This window comes from Drosophila gunungcola (genome assembly GCF_025200985.1).
Source record: "Drosophila gunungcola strain Sukarami chromosome 3L unlocalized genomic scaffold, Dgunungcola_SK_2 000005F, whole genome shotgun sequence".
NCBI classification, from domain to species: Eukaryota; Metazoa; Arthropoda; class Insecta; order Diptera; family Drosophilidae; genus Drosophila; species Drosophila gunungcola.
The window spans coordinates 1,795,679-1,817,217 of record NW_026453180.1 but is presented as its reverse complement, the minus strand read 5'-3'; the positions used below and the strand labels follow the sequence as shown (position 1 = coordinate 1,817,217).

The window sequence follows — 21,539 nt, the reverse complement described above, 5'->3', positions numbered from 1 at the left end:
ATAAAAAACCCCGAAAGTATGCTATAAAATAGTTGAACGTTTTTTGCAAAAGCTATTTAATATTAAATGTAATACGGTCAAAAATTTTGAATTTTTCTAGAAATTCGATCTATACTTGTAATCTCTTTTTGGCCCCAAAACATTGGGATCCACCCCCGCAACCCTGGCCGCAAACCTTTTGCATGCCGCTCTCTCACTGCGCACTTGATGAACTCTCGCAATCAGCTTTCTCTCTCTTGCAGTCCCTCTCTTATTGCTCTCTCATTTACCGTTACCGGCGCTTTTGCTCAGCAATAAACAAAAATTGTTGTGCTGCGTTAACCCAGAATTCGAAGGTATTTCCGACCACCCCCGCCCGTTGATAAACAAATCAAAGGTGGCCAAAAACCACCCCCACAAAAGCCACCCAAAAATAGCAACAATCACAGGGGTAAACAAGGCTCAAGGAAAAATCAAGGATTAAAGGAGCTGAGGAATGGCAAGTCCAAAAAAATAACAAAATATGAAGGAAGAGAGAATGAAATGTGTCGAAATGAAACCGAAAACTGAAACTGCGCTGCTGCTGCGCTGCCGACGTCGCTGCCCGCCGCGTGTGCTCATTTCGCATTTGATTTTGATTTCATTCGCGAAATGTGCGTTGTGCGGTGATGACGATAACGGTTAGTGTTTGATGTTGGTTGTTTGTTGTTTGTTGCCACTCCCCCTCCCTCCTCGTATACAAAAAAAAAAAAAATTTATCAAAGCACGCCTGGCGAATTGATATTGATTGCGCGCTTTTCTTCAATTGGCAAACAATTGAATAACAACAACTATAAAAAGTTGCCCTCCATTAATGGAGGCTCATCCTCTCCGTTTTTGTTGTTGTTTATTGTTGTGAAAAGAAAGAAAGGCAGAGAGAAAGAGGAACGAGAGAGGGGCGAAAGGAAAAGAGAGAAACGGCACAGAAAGCAAAGCAATTGACAGCACGTTACGTATACGCCTCTTACGCCCCGCATTTAGCATTTGTTTGCCAAGTTTGGTGTGTGCCTGAGTGTGTATAAAATTATTAAGAAACCAATAATGCCTAACAAGAAACAATTCAAAAGTAAAAACATTAAAATTGTGGACTTGACATACAATTAATCATTAAAATAGCTAAGAAATAAACAAAAACAAAGTATACAATTTATAAAAAAAAACCTTAAATTTTGCAAAGAGTGAATTTTTTCAAAAAGTTTGTTATTTTGGGAGTTTAAAGAAAATAAGCAGAGTTTAATTGACGAAGTGCCCGGACAACTGAACTTAAGGAGTTTAAGGTCAGCAGAAATGCAATAAAAACAAGTAAACAAATTACGCAAAGCAAAGTCAAAAGCTTGCAAAATGTGAAAATGAAAAGGGATGACTTTATAAACATAAACAGAAGAGCAGGAAAATATATAGGGGGTGTGTTTGGCTTTATAAGGCCTTTAGAATGAAGTTTGAAGTGAGCAAAAAATCAATAACAAAGTGAAAAACAAAATGAAAGTCAACAGATTGCTAAAAATTTATATAGAACATTAAGAACGAAGCCTTTAAAAATATCAAAACTAAGATATACTAATGCATGAGTGGTTTTACCATTATGAGTGCAATTCATAATGAGTAGAAGAAACATAAAAACAATAAACAATAAAATAAAGACAAAAGAGAAATTGAAAACGAAGTGTAAGGAGTTAACGAGCAGACAAAACCAAGAGCTAAGTAATTTATGTGGGGGTGTTTTTCCCATGAACTCCACAGTACCTCAAGTTACACTGCCAAGAATGGAGTTTGAAGTGAGGAGAAAATCAATAAACGACTTTCCGTTTATTCTTGCTTCCTGACTTGCAGTCAAAAAATGTAGAAGCTCCAAAAGCACACCCCCAACAAACAAAAAGCCGAACAAAAGCGGAAGCAAATCAATTGTGGGCCTGAACTATTGGGCCGACTGCAGTGACACAATTTTGGTTAAAAGCCACTCGACCATAAACCAAAAATCTGTCATCCGCCCAGCTCACTCAATGTATTTTTGTTTTCCGCTCTTGTCTTCTTTGTTTTTGGTTTTTGGTTCTGCTATTTTTCATTTTTTTCATTTTTTTTTTTTTGGTTAAAAACATTTAGCACAGAAAACTATATTTAGCCAGCACGACGTCGACAACGATGAGAACTTACAAAATCTGTCGCCAACTGCAGGCAAACTTTGCGACCGCGTAGCAGCAGCAGGAAATGTCCCACGATTATCAATAGCATACACGCGCGTCGCTATCCAAAATCAATTCAAATCCACAACCAAAACCGAAACCGAATCTGAATCAAACCAATACAAACCGGAAGCGAGGACCGAAGAGGAAAATACCCATCAGTTCCTATGCAGGTAGAGCCGAGTTTAAATGAAATTGAGCAAGAGCCTGGCAAACTGTCGCGCCATCCGGCGCTATTTGCTCATCTTCACGGCCATATCCCTGCTGCTCCTGCCCCTTTCGTTGGTCTACCTGGTGTGGAACGAGCAGCTGCAGAAGATCCGAGGATTCGAGGTGAGTGGAGCCGCCACTTGCCACCTGCCACATGCCAACTGCCACTGGCAGTGGCAGTGGGTGGTGCTAGAATACGTAGCATGCCCGGGTGTGCCCCTCGCCTCCGTAGCCCTTTGAGTGCCCCGCAAACATCTGCTGAACAAATCGCTTTTGCAGGTACACAGAGACAAAATAGGTACAGGTATTCGTCATGAATTTATTTTATGTCTTATGTAAACAGAAAGTTTGATTATATCGTAAAACTGAAATCTCTAGATAGAGTGCATCACTCATACATATATTTGATTCAACAAAATTAAATAGTTAAGTTTATAACAGGTTTCTGTTTTGAGAAATAAAAAATAGAACTGATAGATACTATTTCAGCTTTAAAAACTGTATTTTATGTATTAAGGTGTTACTTTATTACTTTTTAAACTGGAATAAAAATTATTTGACATAAAATTAAGCCTCCATAAATCGTTATATAACCGATGTCACTCTAGGTTTTTTCTCTGTGTACTTGTTAGCTGTAGATATACTCGCTTGTAGTTGCCGCCCGACCGCCTGCCCCGCCCACCCCTCATCGCCTGACAACAAACAAATTGCAGGCCATCGATTGCCTGACTCAGTTTCAGGCCATCGGAGGAGGCAGCTAAAACCAAAAAAAAAAAAAACCAAACAAACAAACAAACCAAACCAGAAACGAACTAAAAAAGCAATTAAGTGAAATTATGCCGAACGAATCAACAAACTTATCAGCTGGCCATCTGAGCAATCAACTCGGATTCTATAAACAAATTGTGTGAAGGGCATATGGAAAGAGCCGAGAATAAACTTACACGCAAATTAGCAGCAAACGCTATAAATACACGATAAATAGCTGCGATCGCAAGCATCTCGTTGATGTTTATTTATTTAACTTGTTGAGATTTTAGCATATTTCTTTTGTTTCGCCTTTCGCACTTGAGAATTGCACACATATCGCCATTTAATTCTCACCGGGGAACTTAACTGCAACATTTGAACTGGCTATCTGAGGTATTACGTGTACGCTTGATTGGGTGCAAATTAATTCGAAATTAGCGGCAGGCTTTTGCTGGCTTTATCGCCTATTTGTGCTTGAAATTGAGCAAATGCTATATAAAGACGGAATATTCCAATTGCACAGACACACAGACATACGTGGGACAAACGAAAAGCGTTCTTGGCTTATAATCACATAAGCTGTCTAACCGCCCCCTGGCCACGCCCTTTTTGGCCCGGAAAACCCTTTGGCATGGCCTAAGCCGATTACACACAAAATAAAAATGTTAGATCAATTAAAAGGAGGAGGAAATGTTATTTTTAATTTTTATTTAAAAAAAATTTATTTTTGTTTTCTTTAATTTGTTTTATTTTTGTTAATTTTAATGCATTTAAAAACAATTTTTTTTGATGAAAACATTATAATATTGGGTATTATGGTCCCTACATAAATTAAAGGCTTAAAAAATTTCATATTTCTTAAAGTGTCGAGTAACATTGCGTAGTCGCCAGAGACTCTTGGGCGCCGGTCCATCGGCCTTGGCCAAATGGCTTGCGAAAAAGAAAAACTTTCGCACAAATTACACTTAATTGCGTGTGGCATCATGAAAAAGTCATTAGCAGGGGGCCGGAGAATATCGATTCACGGGTGGCTGGCACCTCAATCAATATACGCTTGCCCACTGCTTATTTGCATTACATTACCCAAATGACACAAGCTTATTCAGTCCCAAAAAAAATAATAAAAGCACATTAAGACACGCATACGCCGTGTTGTGTTCCAGTTAAACTGCTGTGTTCTTTTTTTTTGTTTCGGCCAGTACACACGCATAATTAAGCACTGCGAATCACAAACACCAACGCACTCCCACACTAGAACTCAGTTGGTCCACCCTAATGGAACCCACAATCCTTCCTTCCAATAAAAAAAACAAAACAATTCCGCACAGTTCACGTCATGCTCATAGCGCCACTTAAGATAAAATTGACTCGTGATGACTTTTAAAAGGGGAAGATATCTATACACTTTCTAGGATGTTTTTAAATTTTTCGCAGGTTTTAAAATTATTGATTATTAATTAATTTTGATTTAAATATTTCACAATTATTTTATATTTTATTTTATTTTAATTAGGGAATTTTCTGTACTTACAACTACTTTAAACATGGGTTCATTAGGTTCTCTTATTGTTTTTGGCTTTGTTTAAATTCCATTAAATAAATTATAAATGGGAGCAGACAATTAAGCTAAAAGCATCCAAATGCTTAGACAAGTCATCAAATGTGCCCAAACATTTGCGGAAGTATCACATTTTTTATTCAGACCCATTGCCCGTCCACTACCATTAATCAATCTTATCTGAAGCAAGGCATTCATGGTACCAGTGAGTTATTTCTGACACACTCCCTTAGTGGAGGGTATATATACCATAGCCATAGCCATATAGTGTGTTATATATATATATGATACCCTATAGGGTAGTAGCATTGCAAGTGGGACGTATGTGAGTCGAATGCAAAGTGCCTGCCACGATGACGACAACTTATCCGCAAAGTCGCCGCAACCACTTGATTCATGTGGCCATTTTGCAGATGACAGTTGACACTGGCGTCTGGGGGTTTTAATTGGAATTGAGATTCAGATGAGGGGCAAATGTGTGGGTGGAGGGGTCGACCTTGGACCTTGACAGACCGCTTGTAAATTGCGCATACGCCACGTCATCCAACGCCTACTCTTAACCCAAATAGCAAAACACCCAGTCCAAATCCTTATCCACCAAGCAACTGCAACTGATTTTCTAGGCCTTTAATGTGCAGCAGCAGCAGCCGCCGCAGCAGCCGCAACAGCAACAGCAGCAACAGCAGCAGCAGGAGCAGCAGCAGCAGGGGCAACAACAACATGGGCAGTTTCCGTATCCGGTGGTCCGGTATCCGGTGCTGCTGCTAAATAAGAACAAGAACAAGGACCTAACCGTCGTGGCAACGGGCAAGACCAAGAACAAGTGGCGCTATGTTGATAAAGTAAATATGTAACCACCGCACAAACACCTCACACGCAGCACACACACACACACACACCCCACACAACACACAACAAACACTTCAACTCACAGGCTCGTATAATTAATGATGTAAACAGAGCGGCTAAATAAAATTTAGATAGCCAAATTGATTGCGCATTAGCGAGTCGCATTGGCAGGCATTTTGGGCACCCCACTCCCATTCTCTCCCATTCTCCACTCGCTGGCGTCCCGAATTTCACTCAAGGCTCAACTTTCCGTATGTTTGTCCTCCGGCAGGACAGCAATCAGACGCTCCTGCCCCTCATCCCCGAGTATGCCGTGCAGACGCTCACGCCGCAGGAAATGCTCCAGGTGGAGCAGCGGATGGACCAGCGCAGGGAGCGGCTAAAGGACAAGTGCTCCTCCTACGGCCTGGATGTCCTAGGTGGGTTTTGCTTTATATTGGACTTTAAGGTGTGGGTGTGGGTCTGGACATGGGTCACATTTTATCTACCTCGAAACGTCTTATTTACAGGTCATGACTCGTGGCACACCCCAAACACGTGGGAATTTTTGGTCAACAAAAAGTATCACATTATATGGTGGGTGTGAACTTTATTTGCCTTTAAGCTGTGTTATTTTAGAGATTATTTTGGCTTTATAAATAAAATAAGAAAGAAATTTAATAAATAAATCAAATAGACTTTTAATTATAAAAAGCATAAAAAAATCAATATTTAATATATCTCAATATACACTATAAACCTTGTTGTTTTAGAGATTGGAATACGATTTGAAATAAAATAGTGTATTATGTAAATATGCTAATAAATATGTTATTTTGTTATACTAAAAAAACAAAAAATCATAAACACGGAGAACTTTTGAAAGTCTGTACGCAATAAAAAAAAATCAATAGTTTAAGTTATTTATTAAATGCATTTTTAAGCACAACATTTTTAAACTAAATATAAACGTTAAGCTAATTTGTACCTTAGGCTTAGAAATCAAATTTTGTACTTAAATGTTGAAATTGTTAGGACGTTTTAGGTTTTTAATTCGTTACATTTAACTTTATTAATAATTTAAGTTTTTTTCATGCAATTGATAAATTTAATGTATAAGTTAGGCTATAATATAAAATAAGTTTTAACAGAAATAGAAATTTAAATGTATGCCATTTTAGTGATACATACTTAACGTAAATTTTTGCAGGTGCAATGTCTTTAAGGCAGCCTCCTCGTCCTGGATGTTCAACTTCAATGTCCTGGCCGGCTACTCACCCAGTTATTTGCGCAAAACCAAAAAGATTCTCCTCAATCTGGCCAGGGAGCGATATCCCCGGGTGACGCTCGACGAGGTGGGTTGGATGTCAAAGGGTTGCTTTCAGTGGCCTATTGAATTACAATTTAATTTGTTCTATTTTTGGGGCGACAGCTGCGTGAGGCGCAGAACTACTCGCTGACCTTTATCATTGCACGCGATCCCTTTGAGCGACTATTGAGTGCCTATCGGGACAAGATGGTGTTCGCTTTACCCTACTCCTTTCACGATAAGCTGGGACGCAGCATTGTGCGCAATTATCGCAAGAAGGTAAGCCCTTAGGTTGTTATCCATGGCGTATACTTGATACTGGCATTAGGTTACACCCTCCCAGCAGTAACAAGTATATGCCGTGGTTAACTCAGCAATTTAACTACTTGTTGTTATTGACTCAATAAGATTTGTTTTTGCTGAGTAAATTACATTCCAAATTAAGTTGTTATGTTCGATTAAAATACAACATTTCCTATCCTATATAGTTTTTTAGTCTTTTTAAGGTTTGAAATAATTGATGTTTTATTTTGTTAACATAAGATTACCAGAAAACAAAATATTTTATAATTAATTATTATAAACGAGATAACAATAATCACAAATAAAAGATTGTTCTTTCAGTGTTTAAATATTGATTATTTTTTAAGCTGTACTTTTACATAATTTATTTCTGCCCAATTCTTCGGAGAGATTGCTATTATATATATATATTATTAAGTGGATTCAAAAGATCCCATTAGATGCAACTTAAAAGCTTAAAAGCAAATTTAAGGAATAATAATAATATTTCTTCGTTGAGTTTATTTTAATATATTGTTATATATTTTATTCAACAGCCCTCGCTGGCTGCCCGTGCGGCCAACACAAAGTTCCCGTCGTTCCCGGAATTCGTGCACTGGCTGCTCGACCAGGTGAAACGCGGCAGCTTTATCGACATGCACTTCGTGGCAGCCACCTCCTTCTGCACACCCTGCCTTATCCGGTTCGACATGATACTGAAGTTCGAGTCGCTGGCGGAGGATCAATTATATCTAATCGAAAAGACTGGCCTGAAGCGGGTGATAGCGCCCGTGTGGCGAAATATGGGCAAGGGCCGCAAGACGCACGAACTCCAGCAGCAATTCTATGCGCAACTGACGCGCCACGAAATGCTGGAGCTCTACGAGTATTACAAGTGGGTCACCCTCTTTAAATATTTTGAATTAAATAATAACATTTTCTACCCCATTAGATACGACTTTGAGCTGTTCGACTATGATATCCAGGAGTATCTGCAGGTGGCCCGGCCGGATGAGGTCGAAAGTCCCGCGGGCACAAAGAATTAAACCCAGCTCTGAACTCTTAGACTTTGCTAAAACCAATGAATCAAGTTCAACGAACTCACATATTAGCCGTCACAGTACGTAATTGCAAATGTTGATAATACTGAAGGAAAACAATAATAAACTTAACTATATTTAAACGAAGTGTTGCCTCTGTCTTTCTTTTGAATCTCTGGATGAGCTGTAAATAACAAATAAGTTTTATCCATACAACTTGATTTCAAAAGTAGTTTTTAAAAATAATATTTACGTAAGTTTTTTAGTTTACTAGCATAAAGTTTTCAAAAACAATTTAACTAAAAAAAAAAAAAAACAAAAAAAAACCTTTTTAAGAAGATTTATGTTTAAAGAATTAATGTTCATATTCAAAATAAATAAATGCTTTTAAGGTACCATCAATTATGTGTTCTTATAATTATTTTAACTTATAAGTAATGTTTTTTATAAAATGCGTAAGTATCGAAAAAAGTTTTGTTAAAATTAATTTTTGATTTAAAATATCTTTTGTTCTTTCGTTTACTAAATAGTTTCATTGAACCGTTATTCTTGTACCTCTTCAAACCGTTTCCAGTGTTGGTAAAGATGGCCATGACTTGCCAGTACTGCTATTAAAACCGATTACATATCGATATACAGCTAGCTCACCTCACGCTGACGCTGATTCTTCTTCTTTTTCTCGTCGCGCCGCGCAATTTTTTCGTCCGCCGGAATTTGCAAATGCAAAAACACATTTTAAACTTGAATTAACAATTGTAACAATAGAAACTACTGTCATAGAGCCGGAGGCAAGATGTCGAGCTTTGTGCTGGACAAGGAGGCGTTTGTGCGCCGCATAAAGCGATTGTACACGGAATGGAAGGTGAGTACGTCCGCCGGTCCGGAAGTCTCCGGATTTGTTGGTGTCTACAGGAGCACCCAAAAAGCATGCGGACTGCATACGATTTACGTTTACACACAGCGATAATGGGCATTGAGAAATGTGGTGAAATGATATCAAGACACGCGGTAATAGATGGTAATCTCTATTTCTTTGTCTTTCACGCAGGCTCCTAGCATTGGACACGATGATGCCCTTAGCAATCTGGACTGCATCATGAGTGTTGTGGGCGTCGAAGAGGATGTCCTTTACTCCAAATCCATGGCCCTGCAGCTGTGGCTCTTGGGCTACGAACTGACAGACACCATCTCCGTGTTCGCCTCGGATGCCATCTACTTCCTCACCAGCAAAAAGAAGATTGAGTTCCTAAAACAGACCCAAAACATCACCGAAGAGGGTGTGCCCAAGATCAATCTCTTAGTGAGGGATCGGGTTAGTTACTCTCCATTTCACATATCAAAACCACTCTAATGCTTATTATTTTCCCCTTACCAAAAGACGGACAAGGACCAGGGCAACTTTGAAAAACTCATCAAAGCCCTGCAAAACTCCAAGAAAGGCAAACGCCTGGGCGTCTTCACCAAGGATGCCTATCCCGGAGAGTTCAGCGAGGCCTGGAAAAAGTCCCTGATGGACTCCAAGTTCGAGCATGTGGACATCAGCACCATCATAGCTTACCTTATGTGTCCCAAAGATGAGTCGGAGATCAATAACATACGCAAGGCTTCGCTTGTGTCCATGGACATTTTCAACAAGTACTTGAAAGATGAGATCATGGATATTATTGATTCGGATAGGGTGAGTTGGGGTATTATATCCACATCATATGTTCTTATATTGATTAACCTTCTTAAACCTTAGAAAGTCAAGCACAACAAACTCTCAGATGGCTGCGATACAGCCATAGGCGACAAGAAGTACACCAGCGGTCTGGATCCCAGATTGCTAGACATGGCCTATCCACCCATCATCCAATCGGGCGGAGTTTATAGCCTCAAGTTCTCCGCCGTGGCGGACAAGAATCCCCTGCATTTTGGCGTTATTGTTTGCTCTTTGGGCGCCCGCTACAAGTCCTACTGCTCAAATATATCGCGCACCTTCCTGGTCAATCCCACCGAGGCCATGCAGGAGAACTACACATTTCTGGTAAGTGTGCAGGAGGAGATTCTTAAGCTGCTGGTGCCGGGCACCAAGCTGTGCGATGTGTACGAGAAAACGCTGGATTATGTGAAGAAGGAGAAGCCCAGTATGGTGGACAATCTGCCCAAGAGCTTTGGCTTTGCCATGGGTCTGGAGTTCCGGGAGAACTCGATTGTCATCGGGCCCAAGTGCCAGGCTTTGCTCAAGAAGAACATGGTCTTCAATCTGCACGTTGGCATCTCGAATCTGACCAATCCCGATGCCACCGATAAGGAGGGCAAGAACTACGCCCTCTTCATAGGCGACACAGTCCTTGTGGGCGAGCAATCGCCGGCCAGTGTGATGACCCCGTCCAAGAAGAAGATCAAGAACGTGGGCATCTTCATCAAGGACGATAGCGACGAGGAGGATGTGGACGACAAGAAGGCCGCCAAGGAGGATCAGGGCACCGAAATCCTGGGCCGAAGCAAGCGAAACGCCGTGCTGGAGTCGAAGCTGCGAAACGAGATCAACACGGAGGAGAAGCGCAAGGAGCACCAGCGGGAACTGGCCCAGCAGCTGAACGAGCGGGCCAAGGATCGGTTGGCCAAGCAGGGCAACTCCAAGGAGGTGGAGAAGGTGCGCAAGAACACTGTGTCCTACAAGTCCATCAGCCAGATGCCCCGTGAGCCGGAGGTCAAGGAGCTCAAGCTGTACGTTGACAAGAAGTACGAGACCGTCATCATGCCCGTGTTCGGCATCCAAGTGCCGTTCCACATCTCCACCATTAAGAACATCTCGCAGTCGGTGGAGGGCGAGTACACGTACTTGCGCATCAACTTTTTCCATCCCGGCGCCACAATGGGTCGTAATGAGGGTGGACTTTATCCCCAGCCAGAGGCCACGTTTGTGAAGGAAGTGTAAGTTCTTCACTATACGCATATAAAGTGAGTTTAAACTAACAAATTTTATAATTGCCGCCTTTTCAGCACCTATCGCAGTTCGAATGTAAAAGAGCACGGAGAAGTGGGTGCCCCTTCGGCGAATCTAAATAACGCTTTTCGGTTGATCAAAGAAGTGCAGAAACGCTTTAAAACCCGCGAGGCTGAAGAACGCGAAAAGGAGGATCTTGTGAAGCAGGACACGCTTATCCTCTCCCAAAACAAGGGCAATCCCAAGCTAAAGGATCTGTACATTCGGCCCAATATCGTTACCAAGCGGATGACGGGCAGCCTGGAGGCGCACACCAATGGATTCCGCTACATCTCCGTGCGCGGTGACAAGGTGGACATCCTGTATAACAACATCAAGAGCGCATTTTTCCAGCCCTGCGACGGCGAGATGATCATTCTGTTGCATTTCCACTTAAAGTACGCCATTATGTTTGGCAAAAAGAAGCACGTGGACGTGCAGTTCTACACGGAAGTGGGCGAGATCACCACGGATCTGGGCAAGCACCAGCACATGCACGATCGCGATGATTTGGCTGCTGAGCAGGCGGAGCGTGAGTTGCGGCACAAGCTCAAGACGGCCTTTAAGAGCTTCTGCGAGAAGGTGGAGACGATGACCAAGTCGATAGTGGAGTTTGACACGCCGTTCCGTGAGTTGGGATTCCCCGGAGCACCTTTCCGCAGCACGGTTACACTGCAACCCACTTCGGGCTCCCTGGTCAATCTCACCGAATGGCCACCATTTGTCATTACCTTGGACGATGTGGAACTGGTGCACTTCGAGCGCGTTCAGTTCCATCTGCGCAACTTCGACATGATATTTGTGTTCAAGGAGTACAACAAGAAGGTGGCCATGGTCAATGCCATTCCCATGAACATGCTGGATCACGTCAAGGAGTGGCTCAAGTGGGTTTCTCTATTTTGTTAACACTTACAAATTATATATATTAATCTTTTTCCCTTAGCTCCTGCGATATTCGCTATTCGGAGGGTGTTCAATCGCTTAACTGGCAAAAGATCATGAAAACCATCACAGACGATCCCGAGGGCTTCTTTGACCAGGGCGGTTGGACTTTCTTGGACCCCGAATCTGGTAGCGAAGGCGAGAACGAAACGGCCGAGTCCGAAGAGGACGAGGCCTACAATCCCACAGATGCCGAAACGGATGAAGAGTCGGACGAAGATTCCGAGTACTCAGAGGCCTCGGAAGACAGCGAAGAAAGCGATGGTATAAGCATACATAAAAATATTATTTTAATTTGTTTTTTAAAATATATTTTGTAACCTTTTACAGAGGACCTTGGCTCTGATGAAGAATCCGGCAAGGATTGGTCTGATTTGGAACGTGAGGCCGCCGAAGAGGACCGCAACAATGATTATGCCACCGATGACAAACCACGCAATGGCAAATTCGAGTCCAAGAAACATGGCAAGAGTTCAAAGCACAGGTATGAGAGCGTTCCAAAGATTCCCCATCGGAGTATGACATTATCCGAGAACTCCTTTATCTTATCTATATCAATTGTTACCACTTTACACTCAAAACAGTCGCCGCGACCGCGAGGAGGCTCGATCTTCGTCGTCGCACAGTAAAAAGCATAAGTCGAACTCCTCCTCTTCCTCTTCGCATTTAAAATCCTCCAGCTCCAAACATGGCAGCTCATCTAGGTTTGTTATCGTAAACACCCGCAAACACTTAATACCCAATCATATGGCCTAACGCAAGTGCTTTTCAGAAAACATTTCACACAAAAAACAAAATCCACACTTACGAAATTTAGTTTCAAAATTGAGAATTTTATATTGGTTATTTTTTTGTTTTTTTTCTAATTTATTGTTAAGGTTTTGGGTAGAATTCTTCTTCTGATACCGAAAGTTCTCTTCCTTGTCAAAGTCTATTATTTAAGTTCGCTCTTCATCTTTAAAATTCTAAATTCGGGTTGGGTTTTCAAAATTCCTTTCCTTGTTAAAGTCTTATTTTTTTTAACTAGTTTTTCATCCTTAAAGTTCTTATTCGGCTTGGTTTTAAAGAAATTTTTCGTGCCTTGTTAAAATATTTCTATTTTTCAAATATTTTTAATTTTTGCTAAATCTTGTTAGTTTTTTTTTTTTAAATTTGCTATTCCTAAAAATTCCCATACGGTTTTTAAAATGATTATTTCAGTTTTAATTGCATGAAATTAAAAAGAAACAAACAATATTACACTTTTGCTTGCTCCAAATTTTGTTAACACACTTTTATTATTAAAAAAAAAACACAGTCTCTAACAACCTTTCAAACTCTGTGCTCTTATTTTGAAGCCCATCGAAATCGTCCAAGGATAAGTACCACAGCCGGGACAAGCATCATTCCTCCTCGTCGTCCGGACACAAGAGCAGCAGCAAGGACAAGGATCGCAAGCGCTCGCGGGACGACAGTCGCGACAATGGTCACAACAAGTCGAAGAGGTCGCGTCATTAGAATCCTTTGCGACACTCCACTGCGATTGTAATTCTAATTCTGTTATCCATTGTCTATCTGTTGAAAGATTCTCCCACTCCCACTCCCGCTCCGATTCTAAACCCACTCATTTTTCACGCTTCAAAAGTTGTATTACAAATTAAACATAATACGATATACATTTATGTAATAAACTAATGTAAGAATTACTACATTATGAACTACTTGTTCCAGCTGCCGAGAAGGTGTCGATAGGCGTGCACCTCCTCCTCCCCGCCACTGTCACGACGACGCCTTCGCCTGCCTCCACGCTGCTCCTGCTCCGGTTCCCGATGCTGCTGATGAAGATGCGAATGCGGATGAGCATGCTGACGTGGACTTCCGGCGGCGGCCACACTGCCCCGCCTCTTGTGGGCATCGAACATGTTTCGCGTCTTGTTGATCGGATAGCGCATCTTGTTCTTCAGCCAGGTGGTGAAGGCCCGCTCGTTGTCCTGCATCTTCTTCAGCTCCTGCTCGTTGCTCTGCAAGGTCTGCTCCATGGAGAAGCGCTGCTTGCGCCGTAGCTGCTGATCCCGGCGCTGCAGCTGCTGGGCAGTCAGGCCGTACTCGGACATGTAGCCCATATACCTGGGCAGCTTGCCCTGGATCGAGTGACGATGCTCGCAGCAGATCTTGTAGTTCATCCGGATGGAGGGAGGCGATGTCGTTAAAGCGGTGGCACCGGATGATGATGGCGGAGGTGTGGGCTTGTTGCGACGCCGGAAACTGAAGCTGCGCGAAGTGAAGAAGGCCTTGGAAGTGGACTTGGGACAGGATTGCTTCACCTCCTCGGGTTCCTCCTTCTTGTAGTAAATGCTCTGCTCGTTGAGCTCAAAGTCATCGGGAATATAGCTGGCCACAATGATGGACAAGTCATCCTCTTCATCGGCTTCAACTGGAGCAATAGGCATAGACGGCGGCGGCGGTAAGGGAACCTCACTTTCTGCTCCCGTCAACCTATCAATGGTGGCCTGCTGCTTGGAATCCAAAGTCTTGTACAGATTCTTGTAGGCATCTCTCAACTTCTGGCGTGCCTCATTCAAAGTGCGCTCCTCCTCCTCGCAATCGGATTCGGTCAGCAAGTTGGTGAGACTCTTCTGATCGGAGTCGTCCTGGTCGAAGGTGCTCTGTCTCAGTTGAGGGGAGGCAACCTTCGCTGGAGAGTCGTCATCATCTAGATCTGCCTCATCCACACCAGAAAAATCGTCGTCTTCATCTTCATCAATGGGCATGCTTTCTTGTAAAGCTGGCTGCTGTTGGGGAACCTCACTCAAGTCCAGAATTTCCTCGCAGATCTCCTCCTCCACTTCTGGCTCCTCCTCTTGAGGAGGTTCCTCCAGCACCTGGGTCACCTCTGCAGCTGCTGACTCCTCTTCCACAATGGGCTTAAGCTTCAGTTGCGTCAACTGCTGCAACAGCTCATCCGGCGGACTGGGACTCTGATCCTTCTGCTGCTCCGTGGGCTCATAGTCCTCCAGATTCAGGGCGAACTTCACCTTGGTCACCTTGCCACCATTGGAACCCTCATCCGCGTCCGGCGCAAAAAGCTCCTTGTTGGCCTCCTTGATCCTGTCCACAATGTTGTACTCGTTGACCGGCTTCAGGACTGCGGAATAATCCATAAGTAGGGACATGCTGCCACGGAGCACAACGACTTACAATAGACCTCGCAATCCTCGTCCGACTCCGGCTCACGTTCGCCCATCTCTGCCAGCTGCGGGCACATCGATTGGGTTCGAGTGTTGGGATATTTTTAGACAGCGATTTACGACGATTCCAGCCAGCGGGAAACTTTGCCAAAACTTTCCATTTCGTGTCGAGCAGCTTTTCCGCACCCATCCGCAAGTCTAATGAACTTGGATGTGCACTCCAGACATTAGCGGCTCCTCCACTCCACTCCGCTCCGCTCCCTTGCGGGTATGATGGCCCATCCATATCCATATCCATCGCTATCCTGTTTCAATGGCGCCCGTTGCCAAGCCACTCTGATGTCCTGTGTTTGATCGATGCCCGGTGACAAATTGTCTCTCCGGGAAGGCAGAGCCATATGGGAAAGGTACAATTTTGGGGGCACCTAGGTGGGGTTCAAGCTTCACGGAAAGGTACAATTTAACCTAAGTTATTTAAATTACTTAAAAGCATACAACCAAGATCCCTGGTTTTTTGATTATAATTTTTATGAATAAAATGGCAAATAATCGTTAAAATTGGTGTTTAAAAAGATAAAACAAAAAAGTTGGTGAGCAATGATAATTGTTTTGTTAACATTTTACAATAATTTACTTTAACAAGTTTGAAAACTTAAAAAACAATCGAATTTTAGAAGTTTGTTTGAGTGTATTTTTAGATCTGCCAAAACTATGTAGATAGTTTAAAACGTGTGAGTTGTTTGAAGTACCCAAAAAAATGTGTACCTGACTATAATTGACTGACCCAAAAAGTACTCAAAAATAGGGAACATATTTTTTAAAAGAGCTTGCGAATAATGAAGACATTATCAGCAACTAGATAAAATTAAAGGTGTGAAGTATTTGATGTACCTATAAAAGACAAAGAACGAGTACAGGTACAAGCCCCCAAAAAAATACCCACCTCTGCCAGTGGTGGCGCCTCCGAAAAGGGGGGCGAATCAACAAACATTGTTTGGCGTTTAATTTCCATGCACTTTATTCCATTTCCACACTTACTTCGCTAAGCACATTTAAAGCTTAATCATCAACAGTCCAACCGAGGCAAAATAAATCGAATCGATTCGAACGGATTCGAGTCGACGTAACAACTATTCAAATACAATTCAAATAAGTTCAAAGCTACAAAAATAATCGATTCGGAGAGGCGCACACAACACCAATATAATTAAACCTATTAGAGCCGTCGTTAACTTCGTATATTGAGCAAGTATCTATCCTATTCCATTGCCGATTTGATTGTTTCTAACATTTCACTTCACGTCACTTCATCTCATTTGCATTCGCCATTAGCCAAATCCATTAATCCAAGAGGAGTTATTTTGGGATTGGTTAAGAGCTGGATGGAGCTGGCCTACAGTGCGTTTCGTGATAGTAGGACAAAGGCCAAGGGTCTGTATTATTGCGCGGGGCTGTCAAAAAAGTAATAGAGTAAGGTCAGCTAGAAAACGGGAAGTCTTATCGCAAGTGGCTCATTAACGAATAGATTTATGAATGGAATTTAAATGGGACAAGTTGTTAAAGATTAGTTTTAATTATTTTTACTAAAGAATAATCTACAAAAAGTTCTTGAAATATATTTAATTTCCGCCCCCATTCATTATCTTACAGTTCCGAAACGCACTGTCGTCTTACTGAGGGTGAACTTGTTGATAATGATGGATTCTGATACAGTTCAATGGGGAATGCCGCAAAAGAAAGATAAAATTCATCTCCCATTCTTAGCTGCGTTAAGAAATGAAGCCAATTCCCAGAAGAGAGTGCTAAAAAAAAGCAGTGAAATAAAAAGAAAAAGCGATTAATCACGTTGGAAAACCATAAACAATTGATAAAATATGTAGTTGTTCAATCCCATCGTTGTTAGATATGGGCCAAAGACAGTGGTATTTAAATTTAAATCCCCTCCACTGAAAATAAAAACAAACTGAAATGGTCAAAAATAATATTTTTAATTCGAATAAAAACCAACATTAAATGGGAAAATACATACAAAAGTTACAAAGTTACAGCTACAAATTAGGTTTTTGTGTAAATTTTGGAAAAAAAGAAGTCCTGTATAAGCCATAAATCGTATTTATGTGTTTTAAGTAAATTTATTGTTTTTTTTTGTTTTTTTTTTTTTGGGTTCTCTGCTTGTAATAATTATTCTCTTTTAATACAACCATATTCAGCATTTCTTAAAAAAGAAATTATACGACTTAAAAAACTAAACGGCAGATGATGAGGTGTGTGATTAGTTTACTTTTTTTTGGAAATGTGAATGACTGTGAGATGTAATTTCAGTAGAGGACGGGGTTAAAGGTCAGCGGAAAAGAGATGCGTCGTCACTTTAATTGCTATAAAAGAACGTATTGCAATATCGGCGCATCGTCTTACATCACTAGTAGCTTGGTATTATCATTGTTTGCTCGAGAAAAGATCCCTCGTTGCAATCGATTAGGTTAAATCATAATCATAATCATAATTCGACGTTGACTAAAGTCTAGATCTAGTTCTTTAAGGCGCATCCCTGGACAGACGCTCACTAATCATATACATAGATTCGTGGGTGTACGGTTGTTAATCATTTCTTATTTTGTTTTGTTTTTGAGTGTTGGTTTTGAAAATCGTAAAACATTTTCGTACGCTTGCCAGCGTTTTTGGTGCAATTAAATTTCAATAAATTACAATTACAATTTATATATAGTATACGTTATTACTCTAGCGCTTCCTCAACATGTTAGCATCATATACAAAGTCTTTCGTTTGTTTTTTCTCTTTTTTGTTTAAATAAATTTCGAGTGTACGTATGAATGTTTTGCATTAAGTTTTTTGGTTGGATTTGGGTACAAAACACTTTACCGAGTACATAATAGAAAATATTGTAAAATATATAATCTATATATATTGCTAGAATTCTATTCGGGTTGTTTTTTTTTTTTTAAGGAAGGGGGGGGGCTGGGGGCTTTTGTCTAATCGAAAATTTTTGCCATTAAACACAAAAAGTACGTTACACAAACCGAGTTTCGGGTTAAATACAATTACGATATAGAAAATAAATTGTTTATACATATATAAACAAACACATAGATTTATATTTATAGATGGGGAACTGGTATCTCCCACCACTCCCCACCACCCTTGCTATCCTGCTATCTTGCTTTATCTGGATCCTTGGATCAACCCATCCAGATGTCCGTTTATGTGAACAGCGGCAGGTGATAGAAGTCGAACCCTCGATATCCCTTGGCTGCCAGCCAGATGTACACGACGTGGTAGGCCCCGGGTATGAAGCAGATGAGTCCGGCCACAAAGAACACGACTCCCTGCGACGTGTTCTGCGGATCGGCGATGGCGAAGGTGCCCATCACGAAGAGGCCCGTGCCCACGACCAGAAGCGTAAAGGCGGCCAGCACAGTGCGCCAGTTTTCGCGCACTTTCGGGTGCCGCCAGCAGTATGTGTTGGTCTCCTCCGTGGGCAGGTTGCCGTACTCCTGGATGAGCGAGTCGCTGTCCCGGGAGGTTGTGTCCTCGGCATACTTGTTGTAGCCCCTGTGGGAGAAACGTAAGTTTGGAAAGCGGTTGAAAGGAAGAGTCTTTAATAGCCTTGGGGGCAGTATAATTGCAGCCGGTTTTCAACGCCGGCTTTGACCCACTTAATGCGAGACTGTCTTGACTCAAGAAAAGGTTTTCTGGTGAAACTGCATTTAAGGTTTTCAATTTAAATTTTTGAAATCTCTTGTCATTTCCAAAAAAGTAGTCTATATTAGATTTACTTCAATTATCCCTTGATTTACAATGGAAATGTAACTAAATTATAAAAAACGATTTAAAAAACAGTTCTGCTTTAAGCCAAGTTTAGTTCTGATGAAGTAATATATAAATAAAAATTTTACTTAACTGTAAGCAAGATCTAATAAATATTTATGTGCATAGTCCAACTCAAATTCATCATAAAAAAGCTATTTTTATTGACTCGGATTTAAAAAAATTCCAGTTAAAAGTTTATAGCATATTTCAAAAGGTTAGTGGCCAATTTTATTTTTAACTGAGTTTTTACTTTTTTTTACAAAAACAAAAGTCATTAAACTGACTGACTGACTATGACTAACATAAAAATTCATAACATTCAAAAATTGCACAAAGAAAATTGAATATAGCTTCCAGATAAAGTGATATAATATAAAACAATCTTTATAAAATGTTTGTCCCAAAATATTTAAATAAGCTAATTGCTATTTTAATGATAAACTGAGTTTTAGTATGATTTTTAACGGTTACGAGATTATCTTTCGCATTTCTAGTGAATAGCCTAATAATTAGACTTCTTTCAAAAACAGGTTTAGTGGTCTATCATGATGATTTAGCTGTATTTGGTCATATCTAGACAAGCTAAAAGTCAATAACTGAAGTTATCATTTAGAGTTAGTTTAAATTATTCGTTAAACAAAGCTTTCATTTCCCAAGTCACCTTTTGCACTCTGTTAAATATGGACTTTAGGACCCTTATCAACCGATTCGAGGGTTATCGCTGGGTTGGATTGCCGCCAAAAGCGAAACGCAATCAATTTCGCGCTTACCACTCGATTATATTGGCAAGAGAAGCCCGACAAGTGCAAACGGCGATGAGCTGGTGGCTGGTTTTGGCTTGCTGGGCCAGCTAACTGGTTCCAGCTGACCGCAGGCGAAGGCCAGTCGCCTCCCTGCCCTCCTCCTGATCCCCTAAAGAAATGCCAGAGCGAGAGAAAACCCTTATGACGAAATTTATGCGCAATGATTTTTACAATTGAATGCCAAATTAGGCTGGACCGTCTGCTTTTATAATCCCCATAATTACAAGTCGTTTCTGTAGTTGCGACACGCCATGCATAGCTAATGGGGATTGGGATTGGAAGTGTGGATAGGGAATGGCAAGAAGGTATCCATCACGCACGCGCCGCTTGGCTAACTTATTCAGGTGCTTCCGGCGGGAATAGGGAAGTAGCCAGCTCATAGAACACCAGACGCACAGCTGCTCAGTATAATGTTTTATAATATAAACATAGCAATAACCGGAATCACAGTCACATTGAAATGGGAATGGGACTGGGACTGGGCCTCCTTGTTTGGCGCAAAGCAAATAAAATGGTGCCAATAATCGGAATCAATGCCCACGCAGGCAGATGCAGATCAAAGACCTGTTTTTCTACTCGAGATCTACCAACACCCAACTCACTTGGGATCCTGAATCCTTATGGAAACGTCTTCGGTGGAGCGACCTTGCTTGCCACCCCGCATGGGCGTGGATATCACTGTGGATCCATAGACGCGTATCGCCTCGTCCGTCTCCTCCTCGAAGGCGTCGTGAATGGAGAAGCCCCTGGCCCCGTTGTTGTACATGTTTTCTGGGTTGTGGGTTCTCGGTTCCTCAACTTCTGCTTTTCTGTCTGTGTTGTTTAATAATAAACGACTATGTGAGCTATAGAGATTCGGTTTGCCAACGTCGGCTGGCCTCGCATTTGCACTCCTAAATACGACGGAAATCGCGGGAAATGCGGCTCCGTTTTAGTGCTGCCCCGAAGGCATGGTCGCCCACTCCGAAATCGCAATGTTTTTCACTCTTTTCTGTCGCCCGTAACCGTTGCAAAAGTGTTTTTCTTTTCACATTAAAACGCGACACAAAAGAGGCAAACTCGAACAGTGTGACCGTCGCGCGGGGGTGTCAAAATCCTATGCGGGGGTGATGGTTCAACTGAATAACTTCAGATTCGATATTATCGATAGTGTTCGGATAGCTTAGTAACTATCGACTGTTTTTTTTATGCAATACCTTAATTAAAAAAGTAGATTTAAAACGGAATTTAGTATTGTTATAATTTTCAAATTTCTGTTACAAATCAAAAAATATTTTCCTTGTTCACGTTAAATATACACTTTCCGTATAAAAACTGTAAAAAATTATGCACTTCATAAAGCTAAAACAAATGTGTTTTTATAGAAAGAGTTCTTTTTTGGTTTTCGTAAAATAAACACTTCTCGTACAAAAAAGTTTTGAAAAATAATGTTTTTTTTCAAATAAGTCCACTATTTTTGTTTTAACATTTACAAACGTTTTTTTCATAACACAAGTGTTTACTTAGTACTTGTTAAATATTTAAAAAGTTAATAATCTTAAATTATGTATATCAAAAGTGTTTACTTAGTTCTTGTCAAATATTTAAACAACAAAAAAAATATAAAATATGTATATAAAATATCAAAAAACTTTAGCTTGAAACATTTAACAA

The 21,539-nt window shown here is 41.1% G+C and overlaps 4 protein-coding genes and 1 long non-coding RNA gene across 11 annotated transcripts; 3 read left to right on the top strand and 2 right to left on the bottom strand.

The window, feature by feature from the left end:
- The first annotated feature begins 625 nt into the window (after nucleotides 1–625).
- LOC128259366 (carbohydrate sulfotransferase 11) lies at nucleotides 626–8,322 on the top strand. 6 transcript variants are annotated; one of them, XM_052991687.1, is made up of 9 exons: nucleotides 626–659; nucleotides 2,119–2,531; nucleotides 5,340–5,558; nucleotides 5,837–5,984; nucleotides 6,075–6,141; nucleotides 6,755–6,899; nucleotides 6,977–7,132; nucleotides 7,693–8,030; nucleotides 8,088–8,322. In XM_052991687.1, exons 2-9 carry the CDS (start codon nucleotides 2,388–2,390, stop codon nucleotides 8,179–8,181), a joined length of 1,311 nt encoding a protein of 436 aa, XP_052847647.1. In that variant the 5' UTR covers nucleotides 626–659; nucleotides 2,119–2,387; the 3' UTR covers nucleotides 8,182–8,322. The 6 variants fall into 6 exon arrangements, with proteins under 6 accessions (XP_052847647.1, XP_052847649.1, XP_052847650.1 ...); XM_052991689.1 differs by having other exon boundaries at nucleotides 641–659; nucleotides 2,138–2,531; XM_052991690.1 differs by lacking the exon at nucleotides 626–659 and adding an exon at nucleotides 669–1,018 and having other exon boundaries at nucleotides 5,355–5,558.
- A 498-nt stretch (nucleotides 8,323–8,820) lies between these two features.
- LOC128259363 (FACT complex subunit spt16) lies at nucleotides 8,821–13,773 on the top strand. 2 transcript variants are annotated; one of them, XM_052991682.1, is made up of 9 exons: nucleotides 8,821–9,037; nucleotides 9,224–9,487; nucleotides 9,554–9,853; nucleotides 9,917–11,094; nucleotides 11,164–12,030; nucleotides 12,090–12,352; nucleotides 12,419–12,572; nucleotides 12,673–12,792; nucleotides 13,426–13,773. In XM_052991682.1, the coding sequence occupies exons 1-9, from the start codon at nucleotides 8,969–8,971 to the stop codon at nucleotides 13,583–13,585; spliced, it is 3,375 nt and encodes a 1,124-aa protein (XP_052847642.1). In that variant the 5' UTR covers nucleotides 8,821–8,968; the 3' UTR covers nucleotides 13,586–13,773. The 2 variants fall into 2 exon arrangements, with proteins under 2 accessions (XP_052847642.1, XP_052847643.1); XM_052991683.1 differs by lacking the exon at nucleotides 12,673–12,792.
- LOC128259365 (coiled-coil domain-containing protein 181) lies at nucleotides 13,770–15,759 on the bottom strand. The gene is made up of 2 exons (XM_052991685.1): nucleotides 15,266–15,759; nucleotides 13,770–15,212 (listed from the first exon to the last, which is right to left on the bottom strand). The coding sequence occupies exons 1-2, from the start codon at nucleotides 15,330–15,332 to the stop codon at nucleotides 13,786–13,788; spliced, it is 1,494 nt and encodes a 497-aa protein (XP_052847645.1). The 5' UTR covers nucleotides 15,333–15,759; the 3' UTR covers nucleotides 13,770–13,785.
- Nucleotides 15,760–16,382: 623 nt separating this feature from the next.
- LOC128259377 (uncharacterized) lies at nucleotides 16,383–17,042 on the top strand. The gene is made up of 3 exons (XR_008268050.1): nucleotides 16,383–16,504; nucleotides 16,588–16,686; nucleotides 16,906–17,042. It is a non-coding gene; the product is annotated as an uncharacterized LOC128259377 (long non-coding RNA).
- A 344-nt stretch (nucleotides 17,043–17,386) lies between these two features.
- LOC128259375 (transmembrane protein 134) lies at nucleotides 17,387–20,991 on the bottom strand. The gene is made up of 2 exons (XM_052991704.1): nucleotides 20,489–20,991; nucleotides 17,387–18,825 (listed from the first exon to the last, which is right to left on the bottom strand). The coding sequence occupies exons 1-2, from the start codon at nucleotides 20,650–20,652 to the stop codon at nucleotides 18,474–18,476; spliced, it is 516 nt and encodes a 171-aa protein (XP_052847664.1). The 5' UTR covers nucleotides 20,653–20,991; the 3' UTR covers nucleotides 17,387–18,473.
- Nucleotides 20,992–21,539: the final 548 nt, after the last annotated feature.

Excerpts from the sequence above, each read along its gene's own strand:
- LOC128259366 (XM_052991687.1), top strand. The coding sequence starts at position 2,388 with ATGAAATTGAGCAAGAGCCTGGCAAACTGTCGCGCCATCCGGCGCTAT. Across the intron at positions 5,559-5,836 it reads AGTGGCGCTATGTTGATAAA|GACAGCAATCAGACGCTCCT; the intron begins GTAAATATGTAA and ends GTCCTCCGGCAG. Across the intron at positions 6,900-6,976 it reads CCCGGGTGACGCTCGACGAG|CTGCGTGAGGCGCAGAACTA; the intron begins GTGGGTTGGATG and ends TTGGGGCGACAG.
- LOC128259363 (XM_052991682.1), top strand. The coding sequence starts at position 8,969 with ATGTCGAGCTTTGTGCTGGACAAGGAGGCGTTTGTGCGCCGCATAAAG. Across the intron at positions 9,038-9,223 it reads GATTGTACACGGAATGGAAG|GCTCCTAGCATTGGACACGA; the intron begins GTGAGTACGTCC and ends TCTTTCACGCAG. Across the intron at positions 12,353-12,418 it reads AGACAGCGAAGAAAGCGATG|AGGACCTTGGCTCTGATGAA; the intron begins GTATAAGCATAC and ends AACCTTTTACAG.
- LOC128259365 (XM_052991685.1), bottom strand. The coding sequence starts at position 15,332 with ATGTGCCCGCAGCTGGCAGAGATGGGCGAACGTGAGCCGGAGTCGGAC. Across the intron at positions 15,213-15,265 it reads CGAGGATTGCGAGGTCTATT|TCCTGAAGCCGGTCAACGAG; the intron begins GTAAGTCGTTGT and ends ATTATTCCGCAG.
- LOC128259375 (XM_052991704.1), bottom strand. The coding sequence starts at position 20,652 with ATGTACAACAACGGGGCCAGGGGCTTCTCCATTCACGACGCCTTCGAG. Across the intron at positions 18,826-20,488 it reads ATAAGGATTCAGGATCCCAA|GGGCTACAACAAGTATGCCG; the intron begins GTGAGTTGGGTG and ends TTTCTCCCACAG.